Source organism: Physeter macrocephalus, chromosome 11 (genome assembly GCF_002837175.3).
Source record: "Physeter macrocephalus isolate SW-GA chromosome 11, ASM283717v5, whole genome shotgun sequence".
NCBI classification, from domain to species: Eukaryota; Metazoa; Chordata; class Mammalia; order Artiodactyla; family Physeteridae; genus Physeter; species Physeter macrocephalus.
The window spans coordinates 57,161,051-57,182,435 of record NC_041224.1 but is presented as its reverse complement, the minus strand read 5'-3'; the positions used below and the strand labels follow the sequence as shown (position 1 = coordinate 57,182,435).

The 21,385-nt window shown below is 41.8% G+C and overlaps 1 protein-coding gene across 1 annotated transcript in view; it reads right to left on the bottom strand.

The window, feature by feature from the left end:
- TRIP4 (thyroid hormone receptor interactor 4) overlaps window positions 1-21,385 on the bottom strand; it is a 78,520-nt gene that overhangs the window by 10,906 nt on the left and 46,229 nt on the right. Inside the window, exons 11-12 of the mRNA XM_024128862.3 lie at window positions 20,817-20,908; window positions 3,392-3,494 (exon numbers count right to left, since the gene is read on the bottom strand). Coding sequence (XP_023984630.1) covers window positions 3,392-3,494; window positions 20,817-20,908 — 195 coding nt within the window. The remainder of the gene's footprint in view (window positions 1-3,391; window positions 3,495-20,816; window positions 20,909-21,385) is intronic.

Genomic DNA, 21,385 nt, shown 5'->3' with positions numbered 1-21,385 from the left:
TTGTTTGCTCTTTAGTTCTTCTAGGTCCTTGTTAAACGTTTCTTGTATTTTCTCCATTCTATTTCCAAGATTTTGGATCATCTTTACTATCATTATTCTGAATTCTTTTTCAGGTAGACTGCCTATTTCCTCTTCATTTGTTAGGTCTGGTGGGTTTTTGCCTTGCTCCTTCATCTGCTGTGTGTTTCTCTGTCTTCTCAGAAGACATTTTGCTTAACTTACTGTGTTTGGGGTCTCCTTTTCGCAGCCTGCACGTTCGTAGTTCCCGTTGTTTTTGGTGTCTGTCCCCAGTGGCTAAGGTTGGTCCAGTGGGTTGTGTAGGCTTCCTGGTGGAGGGGACTAGTGCCTGTATTCTGGTGGATGAGGCTGTGTCTTGTCTTTCTGGTGGGCAGGTCCATGTCTGGTGGTGTGTTTTGGGGTTTCTGTGGCCTTATTATGATTTTAGGCAGCCTCTCTGCTCAGGATGGGGTTGTGTTCCTGTCTTGCTAGTTGTTTGGCATAGGGTGTCCAGCACTGTAGCTTGCTGGTTGTTGAGTGGAGCTGGGTCTTGGAGTTGAGAAGGAAATCTCTGGGAGATTTTCGCCATTTGATATTACGTGGAGATGGGAGGTCTCTTGTGGACCAGTGTCCTGAACTTGGCTCTCCCACCTCAGAGGCACAGCCCTGATGCCTGGCTGGAGCACCAAGAGCCTGTCATCCACACGGCTCAGAATAAAAGGGAGAAAAAAAAAGAAAGAAAGAAAGTAGAAGATAAAATAAAATAACATAAAATAAAGTTATTAAAATAAAAAATTCTTCAAAAAAAATTTTTAAGTAATAAAAAAAAAGAGAGAGCAACCAAACCAAAAAAGAAATCTACCAATGATAACAAGTGCTAAAAACTATACTAAAACAAACAAACAAACAAAACGGACAAATAGAACCCTAGGTCAAATGGTAAAAGCAAAGCTATACAGACAAAAACACACACAGAAGCATACACATACACACTCACAAAAAGAGAAAAAGGGAAAAATATACATATATCGTTGCTCCCAAAGTCCACCTCCTCAATTTGGGGTGATTCGTTGTCTATTCAGGTATTCCACAGATGCAGGGTACATCAAGTTGATTGTGGAGATTTAATCCGCTGCTCCTGAAGCTGCTGGAGAAATTTCCCTTTCTCTTCTTTGTTCGCACAGCTCCTGGGGTTCAGCTTTGGATTTGGACCTGCCTCTGCATGTAGGTCGCCTGAGGATGTCTGTTCTTCACTCAGACAGGATGGGGTTAAAGGAGCAGCTGATTCGGGGGCTCTGGTTCACTCAGGCCCGGGGGGAGGGAAGGGTACGTAATGCGGGGCGAGCCCGCAGCGGCAGAGGCCGGCGGGACGTAGCAACAGCTTGAGGCGCGCCGTGTGTTCTCCCGGGGAAGTTGTCCCTGTATCACGGGACCCTGGCCATGGCGGGCTGCACAGGTGCCCTCGCGGTGAGGTGTGGAGAGTGATCTGTGCTTGCACACAGGCTTCTTGGTGGCTGCAGCAGCAGCCTTAGCGTCTCATGCCCATCTCTGGGGTCTGCGCTGATAGCCACGGCTCGTGCCCATCTCTGGAGCTCCTTTAAGCAGCGCTCTTAATCCCCTCTCCTCGCGCACCAGGAAACAGAGGCAAGAAAAAGTCTCTTGTCTCTTCGGCAGCACCAGACTTTTTCCCGGACTCCCTCCCGGCTAGCCGCGGCGCACTAGCCCCTTCAGGCTGTGTTCATGCAGCCAACCCCAGTCCTCGCCCTGGGATCCGACCTCCGAAGCCCGAGCCTCAGCTCCCAGCCCCCGCCTGTCCCAGCGGGTGAGCAGACAAGCCTCTCAGGCTGGTGAGTGCTGGTCGCCACCGATCCTCTGTGCGGGAATCTCTCTGCTTTGCCCGCTGCAACCCTGCTGCTGCGCTCTCCTCCGTGGCTCCCCCCTCTGCCACCCACAGTCTCCGCCCGCGAAGGGGCTTCCTGGTGTGTGGAAACCTTTCCTCCTTCACAGCTCCCTCCCCCTGGTGCAGGTCCCCTCCCTATTCTTTTGTCTCTGTTTTTTCTTTTTTCTTTTGCCCTACCCAGGTATGTGGGGAGTTTCTTGCCTTTTGGGAGGTCTGAGGTCTTCTGCCAGAATTCAGTAGGTGTCCTGTAGGAGTTGTTCCACATGTAGGTGTATTCCTGATGTATTTGTGGGGAGGTGATCTTCACGTCTTACTCTTCCGCCATCTTGAAGCTCCTCCGCTGATGTTGTTTTTAAAAGGAAGTTAGGGACTTCCCTGGTGGCGCAGTGGTTAAGAATCTTCCCGCCAATGCAGGGGACACAGGTTCAATCCCTGGTCTGGGAAGATCTCACATGCCGCAGAGCAACTAAGCCCATGCGCCACAGCTACTGAGCCTGCGCTCCAGAGCCCGCGAGCCACAACTACTGAAACCCGTGCGCCTAGAACCCATGCTCTACAACAGGAGAAGCCACCACAATGAGAAGCCTGTGCACCGCAACAAAAAGTAGCCACCGCTGGCTACAACTAGAGAAAGCCCGCGCACAGCAATGAAGACCCAGCACAGCCAAAAATAAATAAATTTATTTTAAAAAAAAAAGGGAAGTTAGGCAAAGAGGACCACCACTATATGTTTCTTGAGATTCCTTGGAAATGGAAGAGGCTGCTGTAGGATTAGACAGAGGAAGAGAAGTTGGGAGTTGAAGAAGAGTTGGAAGTTGAAAGAATCAAGTCACAAGCACTTCCTAAGAAGTGAATATGCAGAGGGTACTATAATCACAAACACATAAAAGCAAACATTACAGAAAAGAAAATCATCAGGAGATTTCAAAAAGAGGATGAAAAGCAAGGGGTAGAGCAGAGCTCTAGGAAGCAGTAATCAAGGGAATAGTGGGAAGTGGTACCTCCAAAATAGAAATTCAAAAATAGACACTTAAAAAGTTAAGTCTTATTCTCAGATTGAATACTGAAGAACAATGGATAAATGACAATGTTGCCACTGGCACTGGCTTAATACTTCCTTTAATAAGAACAGTACAGTGGGGCAAACGTACTCTTTTGGCTGACAAATAGGATTTTAAAGGTAATGGGGTCCTAAATGGAAGTTTAGAGTGATTCACTCATATACCAATAATTGTGGATCGAGGTATATTTTGGAAAGGCTATACTGTAGTTAACCTAACATTAAAGTTATTGATAAATAGAATTTTTTTATTGAAGTATATTTGATTAACAATGTTGTATTAGTTTCAGGTATCTGGTAAGTAGAATTTTACTAATCCTCCAAATATTTGAGATGACATAGAACAGGGTAAAAAGAGAAAAAAATTTTTAAGTTAAACAAGTGAGATTCAAGACAAAAAGAAAAAAATTAGACCATCAAAGCTTGAGACTTACAGATTTTTGGACTTCCTTTAATAGGAAACTTCACAATCATTTCCTGGGGATTTGTGCAGATGAAAACAAATGGAGAATCAGATTCTTGACTCATGTCTGGATACTGTGAAATATAAAAATAAAAAGTTCAGGCTAGTTGGAACAAATTTTGAATTTCAAGGAGATCAAAGGATGTCCCAGAATCCACCTCAACACTCTGATAATAGTACTCTCCATTACACAGTCAGGTAAAGAGGATTATGCTCAGTAAGCAAGAACAAACCTTCAACTTTCCCCAGGCTTTAGCACAGTATTCTTATACAGTCTTTTGCCCACCATCTGTGACTTCCTATAATGGAAACAACATCTTAAAAAAGATGCCTGACATCTTCCCAGAGAATCAAAACTGACTAGTCTTCCAATATAAGTGACTGTGAGTTGGGAGATTCAGAGGTCTCCTTCAGGAACATCAGGTACCCCCAGGTTCAGCTCAAGTGAAACAGTGGAAGATTTAAGAAAAATAGAACATTTGTGGAAATTCTGCCAGAAACAATCAACAGAGCCCCTCTCTCACTAAAGGGAAGGAAGATGATTCATTCTGAAAGGTATGAACATGCCAAAGTTGTTTTGCTGGATGCATTCCAGACTCACTTAGGGTGAAAAGGTAATGGTAGAGCAATTCTGAAAATAATTTAGAAGCCTCCTTTGGATCTCATATCACAAAACAAATCTGTGTGAATACTTAGGACTTTCACTCCTTCTGCAAAGACAGACACAGAACGTGGAGTAAGACTATCTGGCCACACAATCACAACTTAAGGAACAACTGGGGTTGGCAGTAATTGTTCTCTAGCAATGCCCAACTGACCAGGTACTTCATTATTTCCTATCTTGGGATGTCTTGTGTTTAGCATGTTGGATAAATACTACTCAAAAGCTGACTATGGCTGTGGGTCAGGCTTCATCACCGGAGGAGCCTTTCTCCTAGTAATTAAAAAGTATGAAATTATTTTCCACTCTTATTCACCTGCTAAGATGTGTCCTCTAAGATATAAAAGGCTTTACAGTAAAAATGGAGGCTTCAGTAAAATAAATAAGAAAATTCAAATGTCTCTGTAACTAGTGGAAGCATAAACAGGTAACTTCTTTACTGACTACTCTGTCCTAATGCTGTGAAGAAACAAGGGATTTACAGTGGCTTTTAGTCCTGCCCACATACCATGGGTTTCTGTGTGGGACAGGTGTGGCATGTACTTTGACAAAACATAGCTTAATATCAAGTATCAGCCACATTTATATTCACAGGCACACACAATTATATTCACATGAACATTCAAAATGCTCATGGTAGAAAATAAAGACTAAAGATGGAAGGAGAAACTTTCTTCTTTCCTGATCTTTGGATCTTTAGAATGCAAAGAAAAGCAGGGTCAGCTGTTACTGTTGAGGTGCTTTGGGACAAATAAAACCAGAGGCTGCCATCAATTTCTTTAAACCTAATTCTACAGAGGCCAGAGCAGCAACAGTCATCATTCACATCTCTTCAATTTTCCTGCTCTCTCTTCTCTGTGTCTTAGAGAGTGTCAAGGCAGAGGACAAACCTGCCAGGACTTCACAGCTCTGCTTTTCCAAAACTACAAGCCATTTCACTCCTCTTTCTTCCACATCAATAAATGTTCTCTCTACTGGATCAATCCCATTAACAAACATAGTTTCTATAATGTCTGCCATAAAACAAAAACTCCCCAGATCCCACATTCTCCTCCAGCTGCTGCTCCATTTCTCAGATTCCTTTCAAAACAAAATTCATTAAAAGATTATCTATACACTCTGCCTCAAATTCGTCTCCTATTTGTTCTTGAATTCACTATAGAGAGGCTTTCACTCCCATCACTCCACCAAAACTGTTCTTGTAAAGGTTATCGTTCATTTCCATGCTGGCAAATCAAACGATCAATTCTCAGTCCTCATCTTAATTGATTTATGTAGAACTTGACAGAATTCTTCTCTCCCTCCTTCTTGAACACATTCCTCACTTTGCTTCCAGGATACAATTCTTCTGGTGTTGCTTCTTCACTGACTGCTCCTCATTTCCCCATCCTTTAAATGCTCGAGTACTTCAAGAGTTAAACCTCAGACCTCACCTCTCTCTACATTCACAACCTTGGCTATTTCCTTCAGTCTCAAAGTTAAAAAATAAGGTCCTGAATTTGTAACTAGGAGAGGTGATGGATGTTAACTAAACTTACTGTGGTAATCATTTTGCAATATATAGATCACATATCAAATCTTCATGTTGTACAACCTTAAACTAATACAATGTTACACACAATTATATCACAATAAAACAGGAAAAAAATAAGGTCCTGTAAATATAAATCAATACCACAATGAGATACCACTTTACTCTCACTAGGATGCCTTATTATAAAACAAAACAGAAATAAAAAACAGGAAAAATAACAAGCATGGGTAAGGATGTGAAGAAACTGGAACCCTCGTGCATTGCTGGTGTGAACGTAAAACGGTGCAGTTGCTGTGAAAAACAGTTCGGTGGTTCTTTTAAAAGTTAACCGTAGAATGACCGTATGATCCAGCAATTCTACTTCTAGGTATATACTCAAAAGAACTGAAAGTGGGATTCAGATATTTGTACACCAATGTTCACTGCAGCATTATTCACAATAGCCAATGGTTTCCACAATCCAAATGTCTAACAGTAGATAAATGGATAAACAAAATATGGCATATACATACAATGGAATATTATTAAGCCTTAAAAAGGAATGAAATTCTGATACATGCTACAACATGAATGAACCTAGGAAAATTATGCTAAGTGAAATAAACCATACACAAAAGGACAAATATTATATGAGTCTACTTATGTGAGATACTTAGAATAGACAAATTCAGGAATTCCCTGGTGGTCTAGTGGTTAGGACTTGGTGCTTTCACTGCCAGGGCTGGTGTTCAATCCCTGGTCGGGGAACTAAGATCCCACAAGCAAAAAAAGATAAATTCATACAGAAAGAAAGTATAATAGAGGTTACTAGGGGCTGGGGGAAGGAGGAAAGAGGAGTTAGTATTCACTGGGTACAAAGTTTCTGTTTGAGATGATGAAAACTTCTGGAGATGGACGGTTGCACAACACTGTGAATGTACTTAATACCCCTGAATTGTGCAGTTAAAAATAGTTTAAACGGTAAGTTTATGTTATGTATATTTACCACAATTAAAATAAAATAAAATAAAAAATCAAGGTCCTGGATTTCCTTTCCAAACCTGCCCCTCTCTTATTCATACCCCTTTAAAATAAATAGCTATGCCATCTTTCTAGTTGTTCAGGCCAAAAACCCCACAACCAACCTGGGAAATCCTGTTAACTCCACCTTCAAAAGATACCCAATAACTCACCACTTCTTAAGACCTCCTTTGCTACTTCCCTGGTCCAGGCCATCACAATGTCTCCCTGGATTACCACAATAACTTCCTAATTGGTTTCTCTGTTTCTGCCCTTAACCTCCCTCTTGCCTATTCTCAACATAGCAGCCTGAGCTATTTTTAAAAAATATATCAGATCATGTCACTCCCCTGTTTAAAACTCTCCAATGGCTTTTCATCAGTCAGAATAAAAGACTAAGTCCTCACTATGACCTACAGGTCCCTAGACAATCTGGCCCCCATTTCCTCTCTGATGCCTTCTCCTACTACTCTCCCCACTTTCCACTCCAGCCACACAGGCTTCCTTGTTCCTGCCTCTGGATGTTTGTACTTGCTTACCTCTCTTCCTGGGATGCTTTCCCTGCTAGGTATCTACATGGTTTCCTCTCTCTTTCTTCAGGACTCTGTTTATATGTCAACTTCATAGTGGGTCTTCTGGCACTCTTAACCCCCATCTCCTACCTTATTTTTTTTCTACAGCACTTACCATCTGATACTATGTAATTCACTTACTTAAATTTTTAAATTTGGACTTTCCTTACTAGGATAAAAGCTCCACAAAGGCAGGGATCTTTTGTCTGTTTTGTTTACTCCTCAGCACCTAGAATCATGCCTGGCACATAGTAGGCAATCAATAAATATTTGTTGGATGAAAGAACAAAAAAATTTACCAACTTGTGCTTTTAAGTTATCTTAACAATGTTAAATATGCACATGCTGGGAACTGGACACTCTTAGGACTAAACTCTAGATAAAAGCAGGTGCTACTCTGTAACCTGTTATCCCTCAAGCTAAATTAGAACTTTTGTGTCTTGGCAAATGGCCAGTAAGGCCCTATGTTTAATGAAAACTACCCTGACATATATTAACAGGGTAAGAAAATGTCAAATAATGGGAAAAATGATGGATAAATGAAATTATAGAACAAGAGGTTCCTTGGACCCATTCATGCCTTACAATAAAGATAACAACTAAAATCAACTTTCCCAGATGAATCTAAATCCAAGTTTCATGTGAATATTCCTTTTCCCAAGGTCTATCACTAAACTTCAGGGGGCTTACAAGAAACAGAGCTGAAGTGCAAAGAAGCCTACAGGAATAAAGAAAAGTAAGGTCTATGTGTTGGGAGAAGGGATTCTTTTTCACAGTAAAATGCATTAAAGCAAAGTCAGCTTGGCAGAGCCTCAGTACCTGCAAAAAAGTATAATCTCTGCAACTGGGTCTTAGACATGACAGACCACATTAAACACCAACAAGACTTACAAGAAAGGGATTTTTGGTTTGAAAGTCAAAAGACTAAAATGCAGCTGACTCAAAGAAAGAGTAAATTAAGAAAAAGGAGGTTCATATTTGTGAAGAACGTGAATAAACTCTCGATGTCATATCCAATTTAGAGAGGATGCTAGACTAAGGGTCACTGAGATGGCACAATATATAGGATAGGGAATGTGGGTTATAAGACCAAGCAACCCAAAGCAACCATTTAAGTTCAGTAACAGACTCCTCAGGACGCTGCTGTTCTTGTCTTCAATAACATGACTCCTATAACCTGGTTTCCAGCCTGATGACTGTGGGAGATGGGCCTACTCTTCTTTCATGCCTCCTAAGTTTCATAGCTGTCTAACACAACAGATAATTAACTACTAAACAGCCATTTTCTTCTCCAATCCAGAGGGAAATTGTTCACCAGTCATCTAGAAAACATTTCTCTTGCCATTTTCATAAGAGAAAAAAAAAGTTTAGTGGGGCTTCCCTGGTGGCTCAGTGGTTGAGAGTCCGCCTGCTGATGCAGGGGACACAGGTTCGTGCCCCGGTCCGGGGAGATCCCACATGCCGCGGAGCGGCTGGGCCCGTGAGCCATGGCCACTGAGCCTGCGCGTCTGGAGCCTGTGCTCCGCAACGGGAGAGGCCACAACAGTGAGAGGCCCGCATACCGCAAAAAAAAAAAAAAAAAAAAAAAAAAGAAGTTTAGTGGTTTTTGGCAACCACTACTGACTCAGAGCCAAGTGGGCCTTTTCACCAACTCCACAAGCCTCCATTTAATCCTCGTACTGAAATGATCAGAAAGTCCTAAATGATGTCACTCTTCCCAACAAATACCCAGATGACCTATATATAAATCTTACACCTGTCTCCATAGGACTAACAGCTAAAGCAAACATTTAAGAAGAAACTCATTGACAAAGAACATATATTTGCTGTAGGTTTTCTTGGTCTGAACTTTGAGGAACTAGATAGGACATGAAATCAGGCTCTGAAATCTAGTTAGCTGAAAACCAACTCCAAGAAGATTGAGGTGATAATACTCAGAAAGAGAGAAGGAAATGAGTCTGATAAAAAGGCCACAAGCACAACAGATCCAAAGAAGCATATCCTGAAAGCAACTGCATTCTCTGATAAATAGTTCTCATTAAAAAAAAAATAGTTCTCATTTTCCTTCAAAGCAATTCAAGGTATTCACAGGATAACTAGTACCTTGGGCCCCACTATACTGGAGGATAAGAGTTTTCTCACATCAGAGTTAACATATTGATCATGATACTTTGCTGAGATGACTACTGCATATTTGACTGGAGTTGGATAAAGATCATGCCAACTGGCCCTAAGTGGGATAGCTGAACTCATGTACCAGTACCCAGTGCAAATCATGTGCGTAGTAGCAAATACAGAGGGTTCCAGCTCAATGCTACAGAGACCATCCATATTTGCTCCAGGTAAGAGGAATAAGGGATAAGCAAGATGCAGCTTTTGGGTCTTCCAGACACTTGTGGAAGATGATCTGGTTGAAACCACACAGCTTCAGTATCTTGGTCCCAGTATGACTTTCTGTGCCCTTGGGAATCCTATCTATACTGAAACCTCCACACACAAAAGAACCCAAGAACTTATATTTTCTCTAAAATTAACCTCATAGATTTTCTGCCCTGATTCTTCAACACCTAAATGGGAATCACCCATTCATGACAATTATTTTTGTGGTTTTTTTTGTTTTTCATGACAATTTTTTTTGGGTCTTCATTTGCATATAGCAGGCTTTCACTCCAACTTAAACTAGTGAGAACCAAAAGAAAATTGCTCTTAAAGATACTACATCGTAAGGTTCTTAACCATTCAAATCTACCCTAATATCTCAGAATGCTAAGACTCCTCTTCTGTTAAGGGCTCTGCCAATTTTAGATTTTTATCTCCCAATGGCTCGTCTGACTCAACTGAGAACAACTACCGAGGGAGAGCGCAGCGAATCCTTTGACACTAGTTAACATAACAAGGTAAGATCATTATCAAGTAATATAGTGTTATTAACAGCAACAATACCTCTTTATCAAATAACACGTCTTTAAGAACAAAACAGATTAAAATATTTTTAAAAGTCCAACTGAAAAATCATAGAAAAACTGATTTTTGTACGGCGATCACACACTACAGAACATCTCTCCTTTACTGCTACAATACAGGCTTCCTTTGCCACACAGCTCCTTTATTTTATTTATTTATTTATTTATTTTTTGTGGTACGCGGGCCTCTCACAGTTGGGGCCTCTTCCGTTGTGGAACACAGGCTCTGGACGCACAGGCTCAGTGGCCATGGCACACGGGCCCAGCCGCTCTGCGGCATGTGGGATCTTCCCGGACCGGGGCATGAACCCGTGTCCCCTGCATCGGCAGGCGGATTCTCAACCACTGCGCCACCAGGGAAGCCCAAGCTCCTTTATTTTAAACAGTCATTTTCCTTAAAAGAAAATTCTCTTCTTATGTATACCCCCATCTAGACTAATGGTACTACCATTTACGCCCTCACCACAGCCAGAAACCAAAGTTTACCTTAGACTTCTTTCTCTCACCCTTCACATCCAATCAAATCACCAAGTCCTACAGACTTTATCTCCTAAACATTTCAAACATCTGTTCCTTTCTTTCCAACTCAACTGCCAGAGCATTGTTGCTGGCCTCCATCATGCCTCCACCTGGACAATCATGATAATTTCCTAACTCATCTACTTGTTTTCAGGCTTGCCTCATCCAGTCCATCTTTCCTGCTGCTGCCAGAACAATCTTTCTAAAATGTACACTTATTATCTTATTACATCACTTACATGGTTGCCTTCAGAATACAAGTCAAATTCTTTCACACAGCATTTAAGGCTTTTCATATATCAACCAGTGCCTGCCCCACCACCGTTAAGTGAACACCTACTATTTGCCAAGCTATATGCTAGGACACTGGAGACAACAAGGTGAGCTGACATAGATGGTGACCTAAAGGAACTACACGTGAACATATAATTACCAAAAAAAAAAAAAAGGTTAAAAATGTAAATAGAAATATGAACACAGTAACCCAGAGAAGGAAGTGATTAATCCTGTCAGGGAGGAAATGGGTTGAGGTCAGAGAAGACTCTACAGGAGACAGGGACACCTGAGCTCTTTCAAAGAATGAATAGAACTCTCATGGGGGACAAAAGCATGGAGACATAGGAAGGTATATTGAGGAAGATATAAATTCTGCTTTCTTCAGGGACTGCCTTTTTCTTGAAGGTTTCTTCACTCTCCCCACCCTGCCTCCAGCCAAGCTGAGTTAGAAGTGAGATCCCTTCCTTTACGCATTCCTTTGGTCATATGATAATTATCACAGTTGGGTTTTCTTGTCTCAGTCTCTTCTAGCAGGCTTAAGTTCAAGAGGGGATGGAATATCTTGTTAAAACTCCAGATCCTTAATCTTTTTTAAAAAAAATATATATATATATATTTATTTATTTTTGGCTGTGTTGGGTCTTCGTTTCTCTGCGAGGGCTTTCTCTAATTGCGGTGAGCGGGGGCCACTCTTCATCGCGGTGCGCGGGCCTCTCACTGTCGTGGCCTCTCTTGTTGCAGAGCACAAGCTCCAGACGCGCAGGCTTGGTAGTTGTGGCTCACGGGCCCAGTTGCTCCGCGGCATGTGGGATCTTCCCAGACCAGTGCTTGAACCCGTGTCCCCTGCATTAGCAGGCAGATTCTCAACCACTGTGCCACCAGGGAAGCCCCAGATCCTTAATCTTTAGCACAGTGCCTGGCACATGACAGATGGTCAATAAATACTTGCTGAATGTGTGATTATATAATATTCCTAGTAATAACGTCTTAAATTAGGAGGCAATTTGCCCCCTGGTTCATAAAGTACACTGGATAACAAACTAAGAAGCTGTTCAACAGATTTCAAAAAGATAGCAAGGTTGTAATGCTACAGCAGATTCCTTCTAGATCAAGCAGACTGCTTTCTCTCTAAGCCTGGGTTTACTTATAGGTAAAATGAAGGTGTCACATTAAGTGACTGAATCTACCTACATAAAACCTTGCATCTGTCCCCACCTGTCTTGTCTCATTCCACTGGCATTTCCTAGAACAGATTTTAAAAATATATCCAACCTGGATGACAGGTGTCTCCTCACTAGACTTCCCACCTTCAGTCTCTTCACTGCAATCCATCTTCCACATTGCTGCCAGGTTCATTTTCTGGCTCCGATGACCTTCAAAACACCCCTCCCTGATCCCACAACGGACTAGAGAAAAAAGTCTTACCTCTGTAGCCTATCACTCAAAGCTATCTACCATATGACCACAACAAACCTTTCCATTCAACAAAGTGGTTTGCTATTATTCTCCACACAGGCCCATGACTTTCCACCTCACATTACTCCTTCTCCCTTAGAATATGCTTTCCTACCATGGAAGTAGGAAGACTTGAACAGCAACCCCAATTCTACCATTTACTGACTGACAGTACACAAGTTATCTTAACTCTGAGTCTTAAGTTCTCTCATCTCTAAAAGAGGAGTAACGATACCTTGCTTGGTATCAAGTTGTTGTGAGGATTAGAAAATAACATACGTAATAGGTCTGGCACATAATAACTGATCAAAAAGTGATAGATTTTATCATTAATACGCTTCAAGGCTAATTCAAAAGCCACATTCCTAACATGTTCAACATTGCTAATTGTTAGAGAAATGCAAATCACACCTACAATGAACTACCACCTCACACCAGTCAGAATGGCCATCATTTAAAAGTCTACAAATAACAAATGCTGGAGAGGGTATGGAGAAAAAGGAACCCTCCTACACTGTTGGTGGGAATTTAAGTTGATGCAGCCACTATTCCAAACAGTATGAGGTTCCTCAGAAAATTACAAACAGAATTACCATGATTCAGCAATCCCACTCCTGGGCACATACCTGGACAAAACCATAATTCAAAAAGATACGTGCACTCCTATGTTCACAGCAGCACTATTTACAATAGCCAAGATGTGGAAACAACCTAAATGTCCATTGACAGATGAGTGGATAAAGAAGATGTGGTACATACATACAATGGAATACTACTCAGCCATAAAAAAGAGCAAAATAATGCCATTTGCAGCAACATGGATTCAACTAGAGATTATCATACTAAGTGAAGTCAGAAAGAGAAAGACAAATACCATATGATATCACTTTTTTTTTTTTTTTTTTGTGGTATGCAGGCCTCCCTCTGCTGCGGCCTCTCCCGTTGCGGAGCACAGGCTCCGGACGCACAAGCTCAGCGGCCATGGCTCACGGGCCCAGCCGCTCCGCGGCATGTGGGATCCTCCCGGACCGGGGCGCAAACCCGGTTCCCCTGCATCGGCAGGCGGACGCGCAACCACTGCGCCACTAGGGAAGCCCCCATATGATATCACTTTTATGTGGAATCTAAAATATGGCACAAGTGAACCTATCTACAAAACAGAAACAGACTCACAGACATAGAGAACAGATTTGTGGTTGCCAAGGGGGAGGATGGGTGGAGGAGGGATGGATTGGGAGTTTGGGGTTAGTAGACGCAAACTATTACATATATTGGGTTGGCCCAAAAGTTCGTTCGGGTTGTCCCGTAACATCGTACAAAAACCCGAATGAACTTTTTGGCCAACCCAATAGAATGGCTAAACAACAAGGTCCTACTGTATAGTACAGTGAACTATATTCAATATCCTGGGAAAAACCATAATGGAAAAGAATATAAAAAAGAATGGATATATGTGTATAACCAAGTCACTCTGCTATACAACCAAAATTAACACAACATTGTAAATCAACTATACTTCAATAAAAAAATAAATTTTAAAAAATATATAGGGACTTCCCTGGTGGCGCAGTGGATAAGAATCTGCCTGCCAATGCAGAGGACACGGGTTCAAGCCCTGGTCTGGGAAGATCCCACATGCCGCGGAGCAACTAAGCCTGTGTGCCACAACTACTGAGCCTGCACTCTAGAGCCCGCAAGCCACAACTACTGAGCCGATGTGCCACCACTACTGAAGCCTACATGCCAAGAGCCCGTGCTCCACAAGAGAAGCCAGCTCACCACAGCTAGAGAAAGCCCATGCGCAGCAAGGAAGACCCATCGCAGCCAAAAATAAATAAACAAATAAATTAAAAAAAAAAAAAAATTTATAATATATATATAAATGGCTAGTAAATATTTGAAGAGATGATAAATGTCACCAATGATCAGGAAAATTAAATGAAAATAACAAAATATGTTTTCACCCACTTTATTAGCAGAAATTAAATTTATTATTATTATTAATATTTTTTTTTTTTGGCTGTGTTGTTGGGTCTTTGTTGCTGCACGTGGGCTAAGCAGCGAGTTGGGGCTACTTTTCGTTGCAGTGCCCAGGCTTCTCACTGGGTGGCTTCTCTTGTTGCAGAGCACAGGCTCTAGGTGAGCGGGCTTCAGTAGTTGTGGCACTCAGGCTCAGTAGTTGTGGCTCGTGGGCTCTAGAGCACAGGCTCAGTAGTTGTGGCGCACGGGCTTAGCTGCTACGCGGCATGTGGGATCTTCCCGGAGCAGGGCTCGAACCTCTGTCCCCTGCATTGGAAGGTGGATTCTTTTTTTTTTTTTTTTTTCTGTACGCGGGCCTCTCACTGTTGTGGCCTCTCCCGTTGCGGAGCACAGGCTCCGTACGCGCAGGCTCAGCGGCCATGGCTCACCGGCCCAGCCGCTCCGCGGCATGTGGGATCTTCCCGGACCGGGGCACGAACCCGTGTCCCCTGCATCGGCAGGCGGATTCTCAACCAGTGCGCCACCAGGGAAGCCCTAAATTGATTATTAATAACCAGTTTTGGTCACGGTATTGGTATAGGAAAGACTCACACCATCGGTGGAATTTTAAATTAGATCCCTCTTTAAGAATGGTAACTTACCAGTTTGTATCAAAGTTTAAACGTATGTATCTTAGACCCTTAAGTTCTACTTCTCAGAATCTATCCTGAAGAAATACTGAGTCCCCGTAGGAAAAACAAAAAAAGCCACATTCCGAAGTCTTCCTCCCACCTGGAAGCAACCTTTCCCTCCTTTAAATTCCTCAGAGGCAGTCCTTACTTCTCTTAAGACAGTTATCTTTGCTTTTTATTTTGTATTTGCTTGTTTACAAATTTGGTTGTATACATATCTTATCTACCTAGTGGTCTTTCAAACATTCTGAGGACAGAACCCATGGCTGATTCACCTTTTTGATTCTCTTAGTGTCTAAAACAATGTCTGATTTATGGTAGGCACTCAAGTATTTATTGATATATAAATAATTAAGAAAATCTTACAAATTATATGTTCATTTTCAGATGTAAAGCTAAACATTAAAGAATTTACATAAATGCACAAGAGTGCTAATATTCCCTTCTTCTCTTCAGGATAAGAAGCAGAAAGCATGGGACTTCCCTGGTGGCGCGCAGTGGTTAAGAATCCACCTGCCAATGCAGGGGACACGGGTTCGAGCCCTGCTGCTGGAAGATCCCACATGCCACAGAGCAACTAAGCCCATGCGCCACAACTACTGAGCCTGTGCTCTAGAGCCCACAAGCCACAACTATTGAGCCTGTGTGCCACAGCTATTGAAGCCCACGCACCTAGAGCCTGTGCTCTGCAACAAGAGAAGCCACCACAATGAGAAGCCTGCGCACCGCAACGAAGAGTAGCCCCTGCTCGCCGCAACTAGAGAAAGCCCGCATGCAGCGACAAAGACCCAATGCAGCCAAATAAATAAATATATATATTTTTTAATTAAAAAAAAGAAACAGAAACCATAATGCTTCCTGGATTATTTAAAAATGAGCATGGCTGTCCTCAACTCATCAAGTGGGCACTTGATACCCAGGCTGCAAACAACTCTAAAGACAGTCTGTTCTGACCTAGAAACTCAAGTAAATATTCTAGTCTTCATGAGAATTCTGAAAATACATTCCCTGTCTCCCTCAAGTGAGCTGTGATGTTAAAGAACTGCTTAGGGTTGAGCTAGCTGTTGCAGACACACAGTTCCCCCCTTTGTTGGGTCTCAGATGCAGCCCTCACAATCCCTTAGGAATCATACATTTTAGGTCTATGAATTGGCAGGTTTCTTAGTAAAAGAGAGAGGACATTTTCACATAATTTAAAAGAGAATTTGGGGACTCTGCATTTTTCAACGCCAATGCCGGGTTTGAATATTGACTATTATTTCCTTCATTCTCTAATTTCTCATCCCTCAGACTTACAGACAATCCTTTGGTGATAGAAGCTGATGATTTCCACACATGAAGTGATATATGCGATCTTCCTGAAGATCTGTATCGCATGGATACTCATATAAAAAGGAACAAGTAATACTCTCTTCCCCACTGGAAGACAGTAATTCTTTTGCTGATGTCAATTTGTAGGCACCCTGCAGTAGAACTGCCTCAGCGTAATTCCTTAAATACAGGATCTTGGCTATTACAAAAGCCATAAGATCAAACAGACTAAAAGGTCAGTAAGCTGGCAGGAGAAGAATGGATTCAGTACAAAAGAAGTAGAATAATCAATGACCTCAGAGATTTCAGACAAATCAGATTTTCTATTGAAGGCAGAGATATAAATAGCACAAACACAATACAGACACATAGAAACAAAAGCCACCAACTCAACTTTCTGTTTGACAACTTGTTAGGTCTAGAGAACTGTTCAAACCACAGCTGCTAATGGTTATGGATTTGGCAATCAAAATGTCTTTGTTAAAAAAAAGGTTTTAACTGCCTTACTATTGAGGTTACAAACCACAGCCTTGATGCATTGTTGCAGTCAACATCCTCCCTGCTGTTTTTGAGAGCTTACATCTGCTGCTGGCAGATAAAACCCTGGCAAGGCATGGGCTTCTTCCAGGGGAGTACAGGAGAAGTTTTAACTAGACGGCTCTCACCTACCTTTCTTTCCTGAGTTGAGCCTACAGCCTTTGCTGTATCATTCCTACCTTGTTTAGGTAGATCCCCTGCCATTACTCAGGAGGACTGATGGTCTAGCAGGATTTTTTTCTGGCACACATCAGCCATGCCAGCCATACTACTTTTAGAAGATAAAAGGAAGATGAGTTCTTAGCTCAGGGGAAAGCACTTTAAGCACATATTTTTAAAGCCACTTATAGTGTGGTGCACTTGATTTTAAACAACCACTAATAAAACCTTTTCTGTTATTTTTTTTTAAGGAACTAAATGATCACTCTATGCCAAAAATAGTGAGGGCTTAGTATATTTTAACTTATCAAAGAAAGGCCAAGAATGAAAGGTCAGGAAGTAAATTACTGAGTTTCTTTGGGGAAGGAAAATGTTAGGAACAAGATGGAGAATTAAAACATGGTTCCAAGTCACACAGGAGATTAGTTTCAGTTGAAATAAAAATTACTAGATACACACTGGTTTTCAAAGAAAATACGGGACTTCCCTGGTAGTCCAGAGGTTAGGACTCCGCACTTCCACTTCAGGAGGCACGGGTTCGATCCCTGGTCAGCGAACTAAGATCCTGCAGGCCCCGCAGTGCAGCCAAAAAAGTAAAAAAAAAAAAAAAAAAAAGGAAAATGCAATTCAGCTGGGTGATGAGGAATGAGTGTGAAGATGCAGAAAGAAGACATAAGTCAGGAAACTGTTTCCTGGATCATTCTCCCTCAGTGAACCGACCTATGAGGACAAAAAAACCCAAACATACTTAGGCTAGCACTTGCTAACTATATATATACCACAAGATACTAGTATGCAAATATGTTGGTGGGGGCTGTTGTTGTCAGAAAGGTATGAGAACACTGCATATTACATCTACCAGATAAATTAGAGAATTGTATCAGAGTCAAAATGCACACCAGCACATTCAGGGCTCTGAGAAATTCTGCAGTAAACAAACAAATTTGTTTAATCCAAATAAATTTTCCAAATGTGTGTGTCAACAGAAACCCCTCACCCCCCTTTTTTTTCAGAGAACACCTATGCCATGGAATAGTTCAGGAAATGCTAGTCTAGGGGTATTACTCCTAAACTCTCAACTCATTCTTGAAAAAACGAGAATAACATTGGTAAAACAGACTAAGCAATCACAATTCTTACATCACAGAACCCTAGCTCAAACAGAGACAGGTAGATTACCAAAGGTGCTTGAGACATTTTCCAAAAGACAGCCAAACAGCAAAGCTACGACCTTTAAAAGTGGTAAGATCCTCACTCAATAAATAATCCCCAAATAGGGCTAATATCAATTCTGAATACATTCATGTGCTACTCTCAAACACAGAAAAGAAACAATGGGGAAAAGCCACAGAAAAGCTGACCATAGGGAAAATGGATATGGGGCTCCTGTTTGATGAAACCTCGTGGCTTTTGGCATTTTAGGATATTCTAATGTCATACACATCAGGGAAATTCATAAAGAGTTGCCAGGACCTCCAGCTGGGAACATATGGGAGGATTCCTACATTTCTATGTGCTGCCCTCAGCATCCTCAGGATAAAAGACAGAATATAAGCTCAGGTAAGAGTATCATGCTGACCTGAAAGAGAGGTACCCTTGAGAAACCAAAAAGATTTGTTTTGTTAATTATATTTCTAATTCCCATAAGCCTTGTGGTACTCTATAGATTAGGATTACAGCCCCCTACCCTTCTCAACACAAATTTGTGGCAGAAAGAAGATTGGTTAACTGCCTAGAAATTGAATTCATTTGACCTTGTATCAAGTGGTGGTCTGCTTGATCAACAAATGAAATAGTAAGGGAAGGCCCCTGGCCAAAACACCACCCATACTGCCAGATGCTCCTGGGTTCTCTTTTAGAATGCAAATATCCTCATAAGAAAATATAATACATCAAGTGATACTAAGCTCTTCATGAGTCTCTAAAACTGTAAAGCCTACACCAATGTAAGGAATTTTTACAATTATTACTTCTAGAAGGAAAAAAAGGGAGGAGAGAAAAGAAGACATTGAAAAAAATCAGCAAAAGGTCCATAGATAGAACAGGCACAAGCGTGTGGAAAACAAAGGGCCTCCAGGTATCTACACTTTTGCCTAGGTCTAGATCAGGTACTAAGAGCAGAACAAAAGGGTCGGAGTCAAAATTCACACTTTGTTATACAGCAGAAACTAACACACCATTGTAAAGCAATTATACTCCAATAAAGATGTTAAAAAAAAACACACACACAAAATTCACACCAAAACGCAAGCACTGTACTCATATACATAAAGTAATCAGAAAAGGGCTGAGGAGGCAATCCACAAGAAAATGAAAGACAGAAAACTAGAGGGACTTCCCTGGTGGTCCAGCGGTTAAGACTGTGCTCCCAGTGCAGATCCCTGGTCGGGGAACTAAGATCATGCACGCTGCACGGCGCGGCACAAAAAAAAAAAAAAAAAAAAAAGAGACAGAAAACTAGAGGGATAATAATTACTGGCTAAAACCTGTGAGGAACGAACAGAGAGAGTGAGATGGATGGGAAGAGTATTTTGTTTTGTTTTCTTTTTTTAAAGCAGACACTGGGACTTCCCTGGTGGCGCAGTGGTTAAGAATCTGCCTGCCAATGCAGGGAACATGGGTTCAAGCCCTGGTCTGGGAAGATCCCACATGCAGCGGAGCAACTAAGCCCGTGCGCCACAACTACTGAGCCTGTGCTCTAGAGCCCGCGAGCCGCAACTACTGGGCCCGTGTGCTACAACTACTGAAGCCCGCGTGCCTAGAGCCCATGCTCCGCAACAAGAGAAGCCACTGCAACGAGAAGCCTGCGCACCGCAATGAAGAGTAGGCCCCGCTCGCCGCAACTAGAGAAAGCCTGCGTGCAGCAACGAAGACCCAACGCAGCCAAAAATAAATAAATAAATACACCTATTTTTTAAAAAAGCAGACACTAATAGCAGTAATGAAAGTTACAGAAGAGTCTGCAAAGCAAAGAATTTACTGAGAAAATTAAGCTGAAGAATATGTTCTTAAGCACAGTGATGGAACCGCTATTGCGTAAAGTAACTGTTCAAAAAACAGGAAAACCACAATGTTAAGTAAGACTTTTTAGGCTTTAAGGATGGACTTTCCCACTGTGGATTCCTGCTAGACTAAACATAAGGCTCAATTTCAAGAATTTTCCAATTAAGCTAAAGTCCTTCAGCTCCCTCTGCTGTTCAAAAATGTACTCTAGTTATGTCAGTTCAATCTTCAGTAATCAAAATAAATAAAAATACATACATACAATATGTTCATACAAACACACACACACACCCAAAGCTGGCACGGTCCAGGCAATCAGAGTTCAAACATACTTGTCTTTCATGAATTCTCTGGTCTGGACCAAACGTTCCAGAGTAAGTAATAACAAATTCTACCATTACCACTACCTAACTGAAATAATTCAAGGAATAATGAAGGATTTCTTTGCCAAGAGCAGAAGTTTTATTAAGGGGTGAGGACTCCACACTATTAGCTGGATTGTGGCAATAGCTTTTTAGGCAGAAATGTATATGTGCCAGTCCTCCACACACTAGGGACCAAAGCATCACTAAATTTTTTCCATTTCTCCCATGGTCTTTTCTCTCCCCAATATTCCCTCCTTAGAAGATTCTCCTCACATGTCTAAATTCAGTTTCTAGCTCCTTACTATCTACAGGATACTCTGAGTTGAAGGATCTACAGGTCAGCTACTGTGGCAAACAAAGCATCTGTCCCAGAGAAATACTCTTTACTCACCTGATTCTTAAATTGCTTCTGGGACAAGCAGTCAGTTAGGTCCACACAGCCCAGAAGACAACCTGATGGATAGTCATTGGGAAATTCCACATCTAAATCGAGAATAACAGAGGATTACATAAATTTCTTCTTTGTGACCCTGGAACTCACAAATCTGTCTTCAATTCTGAACAAATCGCTTTCTCTATTATCTATTTTTGGACATAAGGAAAACAATGAGGCTTTTTACAATGAGGCACAACTGTTTGTATTTTAGCAAAACATTTAGTGAGTAGCTGGCTTAGTCCACTATCCACATCCTAAACTACAGGAAAATAAGCGTCATACCATTGAAGTTCAAGGACCCCACAACTTCACTCAAAACAAATCAATTCCACTATACCCAACTGGATCAGACTAGAGATTGGTGGTGACAGGTTCTGGAAACAAGCTTGAGGTGTCAAGAGAAAAGCATAAAAATGCAGTTAAGAAACATAAGAATGTCAAAACATGAATTTAAAAGAACCCAGGGGGCTTCCCTGGTGGCGCAGTGGTTGAGAGTCCGCCTGCCGATGCAGGGGACACGGTTC